We start from the raw sequence: 15,613 nt of genomic DNA, 5'->3' as shown, positions 1-15,613 counted from the left end.
ATCTTAGGGGTGGATGCCACTGCGCCACACGTATAATGCAGGACAGTTCGAGTTTTTCTGTAGCTGTCTTTGCAGCGCTTTGCACCTGATCACAGAGCAATTGGGTGCACCCACCTGTGACCTACCTGGTCATTGGTGTCACAGAAAAAACGGTGTCACAGAAAGAAGGCAAGACGAGCGCCTTATCACTGTGTCTCCGTTTTGTCATCATTAACAGCTTCGAAAGAGACCGTTGGAATTGCGCCACGGGGCGAGCATGCCACTTGCGACCGTGTACAGTCAGTCAGTGCGTGCGGATTGACTACTTCAAATTTTCGGAGGCAATGATGGCGTGTTCACAATTGAGCCTGTCGAGTGTTTGCGCGAAGTGGGGTCGTGGCGCATTGCACCAGTACGCATCGAGAGCGACGCACCATTGCAAGCCGTGCGGCAATGATTGTCTCGGGAAACGTAACCAGATAAACCCGTGTCGTCATGCAAGCTGTGCTCGTAACAGAGAAAAAAAAAATCTTTGTATCAGTGTCCCTCCATTGAGCCGTAGTAGTGGCACGGAAGGAATTCGTTCAGCTCTTGACAGCTGATGATAGCGTTGTCTGAAGTGCGAAAGGGTGAACGCCATCATCGGATGCTCCTCCTGTGCTTGTGTGCGCAAATTCTGTCAACAATATGTTCAAATAGAGCAGCAACCTCAAGACCTACTGGATATCGATCTGCTGAACTGCAGTGGGCAGCTTCGCGAATGCGCGGCATTCCGAGATTTAAACGTTATTGCGCTGCTCTCTCAACGATGCCTTGGTGGTCATTTACCTTCCTTTTGTTTCACTCTCGGGACTCACAGTTCTGTATTTTTCGAATTTCTGGCTACTGATGCGTTGGTAACTATGCACATAAAGTCCGTCCATCCATCAGTCAGTCCGTGCAACGAAAAGTGCTTTTTCCGCCCAGTATAAGCCTCGTATTACGGCTCTGTCATCAGTGTTAAAAAATCTGAGCAGCGAACTGTGTGTAAAATGTTGAAGAAAACTGGATTGGTGCGCATAAAAGCCGAGTGGCGACTTGGGAACGGTGAAAAGTACATGGTTTGCGATTTTGCTTTCACGGTGCATAACTGCGCGGAGCCACTTTATCGTGTAGATATAGACACCGCTGTTTAACGCCGCTATTTTCGCTGTCAGCAGGCGCTTGATGAACGCAATAATGTTGGGCAGGCGGGCGTTCAATGAGGACAATTAATTTGTTGCCGGCGCCGTAAGTTTCCTGCGCCTGGTACAGGCCACTGGGCGCGTGACTTGTGCAGAAGCATTGAGGAAAAGCTGTATTAACACATGTAGCACTCCAACTGCTGATAAGCAAAGAGTATTTTATCTCTACTGGGCATTGTCTCCCTGTGCACTCTCGAACGATGTTTCAGCGTTGCATATGAGCGCGAAGAATGGAGATTGCGGCTGCAGAATCGCACGGTGGAGCCTATCTGTCGTGGTCCCGTTCCGCGTGAACCGAAAGACCTTGCAGCCGTTGCCTTTCGTGAAAAGGAACAGTTGGAGCCAAAAGAACCCAGGTGTCAATGCTCTGATACTTTGAAACGTTGTCACCATCATCAGTAGCCTCCATTACACCCCGCAGGGGCATCGACAACATGCAGATGATGGTGAGTCGCGGCACCACAGGGACATCCCCGCAGCGGGATTGTGGTGAGCAATGGGCCTCCACGGACCCGAGCACCCCCGCTTGACCGCGTCCGGCGAGAAGGGGATCCTGGCGGTTGAGCCAGTGCCGAGTGTTTGGACACGCGCATGCAAAGGCTATTACTAGGACATTTGCACTTTCGCCCTTCCTTTCGCCGATGTTCTGCACTCAGAATAGAAGGGGTGGAATATCTGGCAGAGCCACACGTCATTTTGTTCTAATCGCTGCCGATATCAACGGAACAAAAATTGGCAGAGGCTTAGCTCGGTTAAGCCCGGTAGGTTGCGAAAGCAAACGAGGCCTTGGTCGAAACACCTTGTATATAGACACATCCACACGTAATCTTCTCTCAGAGAGAGCAAGGGAAGGAGAGAGAGAGCGGCAGCGGCGTGGTTATCTTGGGACTGCGCGGACGAGCCGAGCTGGTCTCCAGTTTTCTCTCCGCTTGTGTGGTGGATGGATGGATGGATGGATAGGAGCGCCCCCTTTGAAACGGGGTGGTGGTAATTGCCACCATGCTCAGCTTTTCTTTATTTATTATTTTTTGTTTACTGTGTTGGCAATTGTCATTAAGATTCTCCATCACCTTTGCCTGCGGTTTCCTACAATTCTAACCTTATGCCACATCTCTGCTTTTCAGCCACCAATCCTCCAATCGCTTTTTGCTGACTTCCACTGCAGATTTATTTACATGACCATTGTTATCTTTAAACCCTAGGGCCTCAGAAAGAGTGATTGTGCCTGCATCGACATCCGGATGGATACCATCACATTTGATTATGAGGTGTTCAATTGTTTCCACAGATCTACCACACACTGCACATGTGTCATCTTCTTCGTTAAATTTCTTCTTGTAGCTGCGCGTTGTAAGACACCCTGATCTAGCTTCAAAAAGTAGGGCACCGCCTCTTGAGTTATCATAGAAAATTTCTTTCCTGATCTGCCTTTTCCAGAATCGATATAGTTCTACACTATGTTTCTTTTCCATTGAATTCATCCAATTTTTAACTTCCGCGTTTTTAACCTGTCGTTTAATGCTCTTTCTTTCTCCGTCCTCATGACCGGCATACTTACTGGTTAGTTTTCTAGTTCTTTTCCGCCACTGTGAGTCAACGTTCTTTCTGTATAAATATTTAAATACCTTAGCTGCCCATCTGTTATCGTCCAATTTCCTCAGGCGTTCTTCATATAGTATTTTACTCTTAGCTTCCCGTGCCTCGAACGATGCCCAGCCCATATCCCCTTGTACTGCCTCGTTTGTGGTTTTACCGTGGGCACCTAGTGCTAATCTTCCAACAGCTCTCTGATTTACGTCTAATCCCGACTGAACTTCTGCCCTTAAGCACAGAACCGCATTGCCGAAAGTAAGTCCCGGCACCATTATTCCTTTCCAAATACCTCTTAGTACTTCATATTTGTTGTACCCCCATAATGCCCTATGTTTCATTATCCCGGCGTCTCTTCGTCCTTTTGCCCTAAGAGCCTGTTCATGCTTTTCCGTGTATATCTGCCCTTCGTTTAGCCATATCCCTAGGTATTTGTATTCGGCCACTTTGGGTATTTCGTGGCCTTGTATTGTAAGCACCTGATCAGTTGTATCGTTAAAAATCATCACACCTGATTTAGTTGCGCTAAAACTGAATCCTAGAGCGTCTCCTTCGTCTCCACAGCAATTAACCAAAGTTTGTAAATCTTCCTGGCTATCTGCTAACAGTACAATATCGTCCGCATACATTAAACCCGGGAGTCGCTGCTCAACTACATTTCCGCCTAATCTGTACGATAGATTATAACCCAGATTACTTTCTTCTAGCCTTCTTTCCATATTTATCACGTAAAGCATGAATAGCAGCGGTGTGACGTCACCACAGCGAGCGCCTCCTCGCGGCTGCGGCGCGCAGCAGGTGCGCGGCGCGCCGTGGTTACCCTGGGACCGCGCCGACTAGCCGAGCTGGTCTCCAGTTTTTCCTCCGCTCGGTGTGACGTCACTACGGGGGTCGTCTAAAGGTCAAACGTGGTTACCGCCGGGACCACGCTGATGGCTCAAAACCTACCTAGCGTAGTATTGCTTTCGCAATAGAAATATATGGGCCCCACTGAGTTCCGAGCATTTTCACTCAGTCCATTGTTCGGACAGCGAGTTTCCACATTACTATAATTCAACAAGTTCGGCCCCCAGGAAAACTGTTCCCGAGTAATGTTGCTATGATGCAGTGTGTGGGCCACGGGAACCAGATCGTGTCGACGCATGACTCCCTACATCAACATTCCTCAACGCGAAACGGCTCATTTAAGCCGGTAAGCAGGGTCCCTTAATTTTCCAAAGCGCCAGGCTCGTTCAGAAAACGTATCAACTTAGCACGTCTTTTAAGACAAGCTAGATACCAAGCCGCCGCGCTGTGGATTATGTCAGTTCGTTCATAAAACCCTTATCGTCACGTGGTATGTCAGTGCACAAGGGCCCGCAAACAAGTGACTGTGCGCGATAAGGTTGTAAATTCTCTTACTGAAAACATACCTATTGTATTTTCTGAAAACACAATCAAAACCTGTTGCCAATGTTGTTCGTTTGGTTTCCTAATCGTTGCAAATGAGTTAATTGCCGTTTTTTGACTGGGCTACTCTTGCCGGCAGTGCGGGTGCCCATCACCAGAAACTGACGACAGCGCGGGTTCCGGCTTATCGAAGTGTGTTGATTAAAGACAGCCAATGGGCTCAAATAAGCATGAATAAAAAGTACTTGGGTGGTTGCGACTGCGTAACAGGAGATTCGGTGACAGGTCTTTGCTGTCGGTGTATTTATTCATTATTTGTCTTCGCTGCCAGAGTGCGCTCGACGTCGCTGAGTTCAAACCCCTCAGGAAGAAGTTTATTTTCCACCGATGTAGGAGGCCCCCTACTCCCTGTCCCTGGCACGCAGGTTCAAGAGATGGGTGCCGGGGCCTCCGCGGCTAAAGACAGGCGAAGTTGCAGTGTTTCTTCGCGGCTTCTGTCGCCAGACGGAGAGCTTGTTGCTGTTCGGCTGGGGACTCGCTTCGCACCAAGGACTCCCGGGCATATCTACTTTTAAAGCTCTTCCTGACACCTGGGGAGTCAGGACATTGCCAGATTATATGATCAAGAGTGCCCCTTTCTCTGCATATTTTGCACTTATCATCAGGTCTATCTTCTATTCGCGTGAGGAACAACCAGACTGGATTTGGGAAATTCCCAGCTTGCAGGCGTCGCCAAACGACAGCCTCTCTGTTGCTTAAAGTTCGGTACGGTGGTGGCAGAGACGTTCTTCCAACTCTGTAGTGCTCGACGATTTCAGTGTACGTTTGCGCGCGCTCATCCAGTCCCCGACAGTCGGGTGGCTCTACGGTTACCCAGAAGTAGAGCTCGGGCTAACTCGTGTGCTGCCTCATTGTCTGGGACAGATTCGTGTGCGGGGGTCCTTCGTAATTTTACGGTTCAAGTCAGACCTTGCTAAAATTTTGTTTGCCTCTTTCGAGACCTTTCCTTCTCCAAAATTACAGACAGCCGTTTTGCTATCGCTAATTATGACGTTTGCTTTCGTTGCAACGCAAGCGAGCGCTGTTGCAACTTCCTCCGCTGTATCTATGTTTCGGTTTCTAATGGATGCGGCGGCGACTGGTACGCCACGGCCGTTGACCACTGTGGTCGTCCCCGACTTTCCACTACCCGCGTCTACATAGGCGACTTCCTCAGGTTTCTCATTTGCCATGCGCTTCGTAAGCGCTTTCGCCCTTTTTTTGTCTCCGTTCCTTGTAATAGGTCAGGTGCATGTTTTTGGGAAGAGGGGGTACGAGTATGTTTTCGCAACATTTTAGGGGAATATCTGTTCTGTCGCTCGCGCCCCTGTCTGACAGCATCCTCACCTAACCCAGGATGGCTCTGCCCGTGTTAATTCGGCTCAATCTTTCTAGCAGTGCCATATGCACTGCTTCAGCCAATTCAGTCCAATTATTATGCACCCCTATTTGAAGTTGAAGTTATTAAAGTAGAAGTTTATTGCTCGCTCTCAGTGGTACAGGTATCACTGGGAGAAAGAGGGCGCAGGGAAAAAAAGCTGCTTGAATGCAGCTTGAGAGGCCCCCTACGCCCACACTGCTGAGGCAACGTATTTCCGCAGTTGTTAGTTTACAAGACAGCTACAGGTGAGGCACTCGAAAACAATAAATAAAGTATCAACATGAATGGAATATTTACAGTGGCACTTCAACATTAGTATCATAATCACAACAAAAAGCGTCATAAATACTCAAAAACCAAAAGCATCACATCATCCAGGTGTACAACATAAGCAGAATTCACACGTGTTACAGCTTTAGTCACAGTTCAGAACAAGTTGTAATTAAACGTCTTCAAAAAGATACAAAATGGTTTTTAGGCTCCTTAACGTGATGTCTTTTAGCGATACGTTGTTATTTTCTAAAATGTTTAGGTATTTTGACAGAATAAAATATAAAGATTGCATACCGTATTTGGTCCGACAAAGAGGCAGTGACCAAGGAAAATGAGAGCGGGTATCGTAGACGGTTGAATAGCGAGACATTGTTAGAAGCGAGAGAGTGGTTTCATTGTTAGAAAAAACCGCAGTTTTGTACATTGATAGCAACCTGAAAGGTAACAAAGAAGTGAACTTTAGAATGCCAAATTTAATGAAGTATGGATGTGTGTGGGTCCGCCACGATACGTTTGCTATGAGTCTAATTGCCCGCTTTTGTACTGTTATTAGTTTGGATATGTTGTGCTGGGTCGTCGTTCCCCAAACTGTGAGACAGTAAGTCAGTGATGCGAGAAAGAATGCTTGATAAATGAGGACCTTTACTCGAGACGGAAGTGTGTCCCTATGTTGGCAAATAAGACCGTTGAAGCGATAAAACGGCTGTGTGTCGACGTCCCTTGTGTCGGTGCGCGTTTGGTTTGAAATAACACTCCTAGCAACGATGGCAGTCTCCAAAGGGGGCGTGCTCACCGGTGGAAGCACCGGCTCGTCACGTGCCATTGCATGGCAGGGCCGGACGTCCGCCATTAGAGTGCTGCTCGCTGCTTCGCTTTGTGCGGGGAGCACAGCCGCGTGCAGCTGTTGCTCGTCTCCTTCCTCGGCGAAGCGGTAGTCACGGGTTCCCTGACGACACGCGTTGCACATTGTGCGCGATTGAAGGATACCAGGCGAAATCGGCGTGCCGTGTTGCGAAAGGCAGCCTGGTATCCACGCGAAATTGCGGCCTGCAGAAATGCGTGCAGGGCGCTGATCAACGCTGCAAAAAAAAAAAAAAAATATGCACCCTTCATTTCTATAACTGGCACCCTGCCTCCCCCTGAAATAGCTGCAAAGTGTGGAGGTCTCACCGATAGAGCAGGCTGCGATAGTTTCACTTGCACCCTTACTAGTACTTTGTTAAAGGGATACTGAGGCGGTTATCGAATCAGCTAACCTTCTAGGGTTTTGAAGTACTGTCATTGCTGATCACGTCTGTGAAATTATTTTTTCGATTTTGGCTAAAACAGTGGCGCAATCACCAATTAAAAATGCGATGTTTAAATTTCCCGCGCCCCGCGCGAGCGCAGGAGAGGGGAACAGCGGAGAGGGAAACCTCGTCCATGTCGGCCAGCGTGACGTCATGTTGAGGAGCCGGGGATGCTTCGGCGCACCCGAGCGCGCTTTCAGCGCGCGTTGTTTCTCGTGCTGCATGCGTTGTTCCTCGTACTGCGTGCGTTGTGACGTACAAAGCGTGTCAGCTGACCTTGAGAATCAGATTCAACAGGCACTACTATGCGTTCGTGTCCACGAACAACTACGGCCGCGACTGTGTCGTCTTCCACTGTTTTCCGCAAGATCACAAGCTCGCAGCGCAACCGCTCGCTTCTGTGACGAAGAATTCAAGCCGACTAAAGCAAGCTTACTCTGCTCGAAACACTTTCGTAAGAGCGGCTACAGGCAGAGCTTGTCCTGGTGTGATCTCTGGAGATTTCTGTCGAAAAGCCGCGGCTGAACCATGACACAGTTCCATTGATTTCCTCGCGCATAAGAGGCGTGTCACCATTCCGAAGAAGCGCCTCTTTTAAAAGTAGAAACATGCTCACTTAGCCCCTGAAGAAACCTTATAGAGGCTTAAGCATGTGTCGCTCTCCTCAGCTTAGGTGCGACCAGACCACCTGAGACGTGCTCAGCAAGGCTCGGTTAGTGATTTTATACTCGGTTCGACGTGTCCAAGCAAGTAAGCAAGCAAGCAGAGCAAAGCACAATAAAGCAAAGCAAGCAAGCATCGAAGCTCTTCATATGCGGCATCTCGTTTAATCCTAGCTAAGCAATTAAAATGAAAGCGTTCGACGTTGATTTCGGATGCAAATTTATGAGAGAAATGAATGCCAACCGAGTTTTTGCAAAAAAACGCCGCAACCTTACTCGGTTTCTTCATCAAGTTGTGGCAGCGGGCGAGTTGCCGCTAGCTTGGCTTTTAAACACACATATAGTTGGCAACTACTTCACTGAACCTAAACTGCAAATCTAGGAAGGGCGAACGTTTCCGAGGCAGCGATTAATATTTTCTGGCATCTGCTGAACGCGCCAGGAGTGAAGCGTATTTGTGCGCGTATTTGGCTTGGTTTCCAGCACACCATGATTGCGTCACTATCTTGTGATCACATGCCTCGCAGTGCTTGGCCACTGCGCTTCGCTAATTTTGACACCAACTTTGTGCTCCTTCATCGTTTCCTTGAAATACTTTCTTGCCCCAACCTGCAACGCCGGGTACTGAGAACGGGATTGTTGGACACAGTGATTTGGGCCTTTTCTTTAGGATGACGCTCTTCCGGGCGAGCCAGGAGGCGTCCGGTGGTGGTAATTGACTTGAGCATTGTTCGCACCCCTTCCTTTCCGAGAATACGAGCCGAGGTTGTGCTGGCACCTTTTACGCATGGTCTGCATCGTGTCTTTGACGCTGGCGTATGCTTGTGCTAGGCATAGAATTTTTTTGCTTGTGTCTTTTTTGGTTTCAGGCGATACGTGGAATGAGCAAACTGTAGTATCCTTTTCTTCGGTGGTCAGTAAAAAAAAATACTCGCCGTATTCGCTTTTACAACGACACGGAAAGCTGCGATCTGCCCTCAACGCAGCACCGGCTCCGCATCGGCAGCTTCTCCAGTCCTCAAAGTGACGTCACGACCTCTCTTGACCAATCACGGGCGGCGGCGCGCCGCGCGGCGTGCCCCGCGGCACAGGCCGCATATTTCGGCTAAAAAAGGCAATTCGCGCTTGTTTTTGCCTTATTTGGATGCGATATTCCAGTATACAGCATGAAAAACTATAGGATGCCGCTGCCAGCCCGATTTTCAGAAAAAGTGCTTCAGTCTCCCTTTAAGAGACGCTTGTCGTTTTTGTAGGAAGCTGTACAGTCGTTACGAAAAGCAGCCGTCTACCTTTTTCAGTATGCAGTGGTTCCCCCGACTATGATTTGACACCCACATATGCATTTCACATTGTTTCTACGTGTGTTTGCAGAGTTGTCCGATTTCGTATTCCTCATGGTAGTCACGGCGTATTTTTTTTTTTGTTAGAAAAAGCTTCTCCAACGCTGCCAGTCTCTTATCAACACCTTCTCTCTCTCATCAACACGACATGCTAGCATGTGCTGCATAATTATGCGAGAGGAACACAATCAGGCCAAAGCGCCATTGGAATGAACGCTAGTGAAATGATGGTATGGTAAAGTTGAAAACTGAAACAAATCTCTACTTGCCCCTTTTCGCGTATATTTTCTATTTTTATTTCAGCGAACCCCCCCTCCCCCACTTGGAGCCTTAGCAGTTGAGTTGCGGTAATTCAGCTTTCTAGAATGGCGCAAACCGCAGTCATGAAATCCAAGGTTTGACGAAATTTCGTCTGGTCGGGTGAATACATGTTAAAAATAAAGAGGCACCGACCAAAAAGGTGTAGTCAATATGACAGACGTTTCGGCTTCCACACGGAAGCCTTGTTCACTGAAGGAAAAAATTTCCAACATAGTGCTTAAGTACGCTGCACTAATCGCCGCAGGCATCTAGCGTACGCGGGCGGCAGATTACCGATGTTACGATTCAGCGTGTGATCTTTTGTCTGTATAAACAAGGACTCCAGATATTGGCGTGACGTCCAGTTTTATGCGAAGCATACTACTTTAGCTACCACTTCAGCCCTTCACCGTGGTTATGCGCCTCCAAATCACGTGATACATGACGTCACACCACGTGACACGATGACGTCATGGCAGTAGAGAAACGGGGGCCCACCTCGCGCCGTCGCTGTGGTCGTGCGCCTCCAAATCACGTGATACATGACGTCACACCACGTGACACGATGACGTCACGACAGTGGAGAAACGGGGGCCCACCTCGCGCCGTCGCTGTGGTTGTGCGCCTCCAAATCACGTGATACATGACGTCACACCACGTGACACGATGACGTCACGACAGTGGAGAAACGGGGGCCCACCTCGCGCCGTCGCTGTGGTTGTGCGCCTCCAAATTACGCGACACGATGATGCTTCGCATTCTCCAGGCTTAACCAAGTTAAGCCTCAGCCATTTTGCTCACGGCCGATAACTGCGGCGTCTTTCCAAGCGATACTGTGCTTCGCGCTTTCGGCATGGTCAGCAAGTACGTTGGAAGCCACCTCCGCAGTCATATACATAGAGGCACGCAGCAGACATTTAATGAAAAACTCTACTATCTCGCATCATATTCGATGCGCGCATGATGAGCAGCTGCAGCATAGTGTACGGAAAGGGTGCCCTTGTTGGCGCGGGTTTTTTTAACTGCGAAGACTACCATTCTGAACTAATTGTGAGCTAAACTCTTAGCTTGGAAACGTCAGCATGGCAGTACACCGCCATGTGCAGATTTTGCGAAGAGGAAACATTTGCATCCGCATCATGCAGCCCGCGCGTAGGAGCGGCTACGGAGGCTGACGTGGCACCACGATGCTGGTGCTTGACTGGGTAGTGTTTCACGCCTTCAGGTGGTGAACTGCTTTGTTTGCTCTCTTGCAGAGATCTCGAAGCATCTGCAGCAGCCGGCAGCCAACGGCGCACTGCGCAGGGACGTCAATGGCCAACAGCAGCGCACCTCGGCTAAGCAGGTTAGAGAATTCGCATTTGCAGCAATGTGGTGGGAGGGGGAGGGGGGGGGGGGACTACACAGCAAGAGAAAGGGAAAGGAGGCTACAGATAAACGAGGAGAAGAGAAGCATTATTTGGCGTCAAGTACATTGGCTGGATGGTTTTGGAAAGTGTTCACGTGGACTATCCGCAGTTTGAGAAAGGCGACAGTGTCGGCGTTTTAAGGAAAGGAGGTAGGTAGGTAAAAACTTTATTGATGAACCAAGTAAGGAAAGGAAGTGAGCCGAACTGGCTCCCTGGGTCAAACGCCTGAATCGCGCTTATAGATACGTGGGGGGATGAGAGAGATGTGTGCCGCATGCGTTATCGCCGTCAACGTTGTGGCAGACACGCGGCACTGCTGCAATAACCTGCAGCGTTTATTGGGTGAGCAAACTCTCGCGATTAACCATTAACTGCCACCTGCCAGGGTGGCAGGGTGGGTGCGCTGCCTATCGAGTGTCCCGGACGCAGTCAACTTTAGACTCCAAGCAGCTTATATAGTTGCCCGATAAGCCATAGCTTTCGCTTTCTAACCAGGTTCAGCAGTAGTTGAACCACAGCTAATTTTTTAGTGGGGCCGTGGGTCTTTGCCAAAGCTGCAGGGCTGACAATATATTCGGACCAGATTCGATTCTATGGAGAACTGAGGGGTATATGTTTCAGCCAGCGTCTTCGCTTCGGCGGACGCAGTTGTTGCGACGCGCGTCTCTTTCCTCTTATCTTTTGACTCTCCTCTTATCTTTTGACTCTCCTCTATCTGCACGTGGCAGCGGTGGTGGCCCAGCTCGAGCCAGTCGGCAGGCCCGTGCACTTTCCTTTTCATCCTTCTTTCAGTCGCAACAACACTCCATCGAATGTGAGATGTGGACGGCGGCTAATCACGAGCCGTTTTTACACGTGCGGATGGATTTGTGAATATAAAGCTTGACTATCAGACGCTTTAGCTCCAGCTGTGCGAGAAGCTCGCGGTAGCGAAGTGCAGGCGACTTATTCGCCGATGTGACAAAGAATGTCCCGTCGGTCACGATTTCGCGTTCTCTCTGGCCGTGGCTGTTGGTTCTTTTACGATCTGGAGTAGTGTTTGCTCTTGGGTCTTTACGATGCGCAGATTAAGTCAAAGCGGCGGAATCTTCCGACGGCGCCGTTGCCGACGCAGCAGCACACGTGCCCGCCGACTGCGCAGCGATGCGCAGTCAGCAGAGGAGAGACCGCGACCGAGCGCTTCGTGCACCTCGGAATACGGCGGGTTATTTTTGCTTGCGGCGCGTTGAGTATTGGAAACTGTCAGGCTTAACTGCTGTGGGGTCATGCTTGAAGCAATGGTCAAAGGATGCCATGGTTGACCAGTAGCGGTCGGGCAAAGACGGGGGGGAAGGGGGGGTATGCGTTTATTACATTTTCTTAGTAAAAGAAATTTTTTCATGGCATTCCCAAGGAAATATCACGTGAACGGGCGATAAAAGATATGCCTACAGAGCAGAGCTCCGCTGTTCGTCTTTATTTTCATCACGCTTTTACTTCGATGGTAGCAAATGGACGCGAGAGCACCCTCCTCAACTGCTCCACACTCCCAAAGGGCTCTAGTAAAGCGGGCGCGAGACGGGGCCTCGTCGTGCGGTGTCCCGGACTAGGGATACCGACCATGCAGCAGGGTTTTCTGACCCTCAAACTCTTTTTGAGTATTAAAGTTTTTCACCACCACCACCATCACCACCGCGATGCATTATAGGACGACTCTAGCGTCTTTTCCTTACCACTCAGGTGCTTTCGAGCTATCGTGAGACTGGAAGCCATTCATATGTGGAACAGGTGGGGATGGGGGCTGTCTGAAAGTGGCTTGAATGGGGTCGTCGTTGCTATGGGCTACTGTCTGCCTTGTTTTAGTGCCTACTATGTTGCGGGACCATGCAGTCTTCTCTCCACTTATGCGTTAGTTGAGTCGGTCAGTAATGTGTATAACAGAGCTTGTGCTGTGCTGAGGCGAATGTAAACAGCAGTTGTGGTGCAGCTTACCTTCCGGAGCGATTGTCATCGGTGCCGCAGGCTGCGTCTGTGCGGTGCGCTTAGCACTGCGAACCCTTTTCCCGTGGTGCGGAATCACTTTTGATTTCACTCCCTCTGCTTGACGGTGCAGGCTCTACAAGCCTGCCTGGAGGAACTTGGTGTGGACGACGCGGTGTGGTGCTCGAGGAGTTCCGACAAAGTCTACCAGGTCAGACTGGACGGGCGGTTTTGACTCCGGACTGCCCTGCCTCACTGCAGGTTCTCAGCGCCTGAAATATGCGAAGATGAGCGGCCTTTGTTTTCGCCGCCATCGTGTGTGCGTGAGTGTGGTGGCAAGGCCGATAATCGCAAGCGCCGAAGCGATGGGCTGCGCTTCGGGCTATTGTACCCCCCCCCCCCCCCCCCCCTTTTTTTTTCTAAAATCATGCAAGATCCCCGTGTCTTCGGCCTGGTCAAGCGCAAATGTAGCGCAGCTTCTCCGCGTCCAAGAAAGTGTTTAAGCGTTGTGCGCTGACGACCCGAGCTTGGAGGAAATGTCCAGATACTTCAGAATACTGGGGAGTATCTGTATCATCTGGTAGGCCTGTTTACGAACCAGCGCCAACAACGCTAGCGCGTGGCGATGAGGCGAATGAGGTAAGGGATGCGGCGACCGCCAAAGCAGCCGCTTTCTGGAGCCTACATGTAAGTGTTCCCGCCTTGCGGACAGAGCTCTCGCGGGACTGCCGCGGCAGGGCCAGTGCTGATGCGCAATATGATGCGCAACACCCAGGCCTTTGTCCTCCCATACGAATATACTAAAAGAGGCATGGCAATCCCTGTGTGGACGGTGCAGTAGGTGTGCGTGTATGAAATACCACTGACTTGCGGCGGGGTCTGTATAGGCCTCACGGGTCGTTGTATTAACGATAGAACATGGGAGCACTCTGAATCGCTAGAATAGGGAACTGGGTCCACTTTGCCCCTTCACCGCAAAGCGTGCAAATGTGAGCCGGTGCTTGACCATATCGGCAGGAGCCGCGGTAAGACAGCGCGTGAGGTTCTCCTTGCTGTAGTGATTACGCGTGCTGTAGTGATTACGCGTGCTGTAGTGGTTGTTCTGTGGCCCCGAAGTAAGGATATCGCCTTCATAGAATCTTCTTCATAATCACCAGTCCTTGATAGTGAATGCATGTGTTCTAAGAATGACAATTTCCGCTCTGCATGTTGCCTTTTTGTTTGATACTTATGCGCTGAAAGCATTCCAAATTTTGCTGTTTTGTTGTTTTATTGTGTGCCCTTTGTTTGTTTTGTTTTTTGCAAGGATTATGCTGACGTTGCATTTGCAAAGACGTTTTTATGCAAGAAGTAGGCAACGGTACTGTGAGATCACTTGTAAGATAGATGTTGCGGTAATTGTAAATTTTGTTTCCGCAATGGAAGGCTGATGAGATAGCGATTGTGAGAGGGTCATGTGACTGAGTGCCCTGTTCATATTTGAGCCGCGAACTTTCGAGTCCTGCCTCTTTCCTATTTTCTTCTCAGTTTTCCAGTGTGCGTCTTTTTGGCTCCTTTATTTTCTATGATTGAAATTTTCATGTGATATGTGTACAGAGCATGACGTCGATGGAGAGAGGGAGCAAGCAGTACAGAATATCAGTGCTAATCGCTTCTTGCAGTTCATTCCGAGTGCGCAAACCTGCTCTCCTATTGCGCAAGGTGTACCTCTTCATATATCACCCTGCGCAATGACCTTTTGAGCTTCGATAAGTTCCCTCCTCGAGTGACTGCTTTGAAGCAGCACACTTCAGAGCTGCCGGCTTTAGGAAGGCGTTTGTCCCGCACGCTGAGCTGCATTTTTAAATCCTGGGTTTCACAAGTTTTCGCTACGCCCAACTCTAGCCTCTAGAAGCCCCCTGGCGGACGACTTAGTGCATTACTCGTGATCGCAGGTGATGTTCCCATGCGAATCCGGAGAGGACACGGACCTGGTGCTCAAGTCTTTAAACTCCAGGGGAATCGGCCTAGACGCCGGTTCTACTGTCGGGTTAGTATGCGGCGCAGTGATGGCCAAGCGATGGGAGGTCACGTCTTATTCCGCAAAGACTGCGCCACAAGATTCAGGAAAGTAGTAGCGGAAGGAATGGGTCATCCGCTGTATGGGCCCAGGGTGGCGTTTCGAACATGCTGCTTGTCAGAGTCGGTTAGCCGTGCTTATTTAGGCCTCAAACTCCATTCTTGGCGGGGGCTGCCATAATTACTGAAGGCCCTTCTCGGTTTCTGAAGCTGATTGTTTGCAAGGAGCACACAGTTTTCATTGTGCAGGGCTCGAGTCATGCAGAGGAAAGTCGGTCCGAAAGCTAGAAAAACCGCTGACAACAAGGGAGGACAAGAGAGAAAGTATATGTCGCAGCTTGGTCTCATTCGTACAGATGTACCAACTTGCCCAAGCTTCTGCCCTAACTTTTGCAAGCCACTGTATGTTCCATCGTGCATGCTCTCTCGTTCTCTGTTTCATGTTTTACCGGCGCAAGGTCGCTGAACGGCACTGAATTAGTGGGGGCTCTTTCGTGGTCGTAAACTGGCGCTGGGCAGCAAATGTGGACAGACGCCGCAGATTGCCAGTCGGGCGCGACCATCCTGTGCATGCTCTATGCTTGTTTGCCAGATAGCACGAGTTGATCCAGCGAGCAAGTGGAATGGGCGGAGAAGTGAAAGCGCACTGTATTTACCGGGAACTGCCTATCTCCCTATCAGAGGTGATGCATTCGCAAGCATTGACACTCGCCCTCTTTGTG

General features: G+C 49.8%; 1 protein-coding gene across 1 annotated transcript in view; it reads left to right on the top strand.

Annotated features, from left to right (window-relative positions):
* LOC149334837 (uncharacterized) overlaps positions 1-15,613 on the top strand; it is an 84,494-nt gene that overhangs the window by 37,071 nt on the left and 31,810 nt on the right. The window contains exons 2-4 of the mRNA XM_089551465.1: positions 10,722-10,810; positions 12,967-13,044; positions 14,768-14,862. Coding sequence (XP_089407591.1) covers positions 10,722-10,810; positions 12,967-13,044; positions 14,768-14,862 — 262 coding nt within the window. The remainder of the gene's footprint in view (positions 1-10,721; positions 10,811-12,966; positions 13,045-14,767; positions 14,863-15,613) is intronic.

Source organism: Amblyomma mixtum, chromosome 7 (assembly GCF_055824585.1).
Source record: "Amblyomma mixtum isolate Tamu chromosome 7, ASM5582458v1, whole genome shotgun sequence".
Lineage (NCBI taxonomy): Eukaryota > Metazoa > Arthropoda > Arachnida > Ixodida > Ixodidae > Amblyomma > Amblyomma mixtum.
This window is presented reverse-complemented; position numbering and strand designations above follow the sequence as displayed.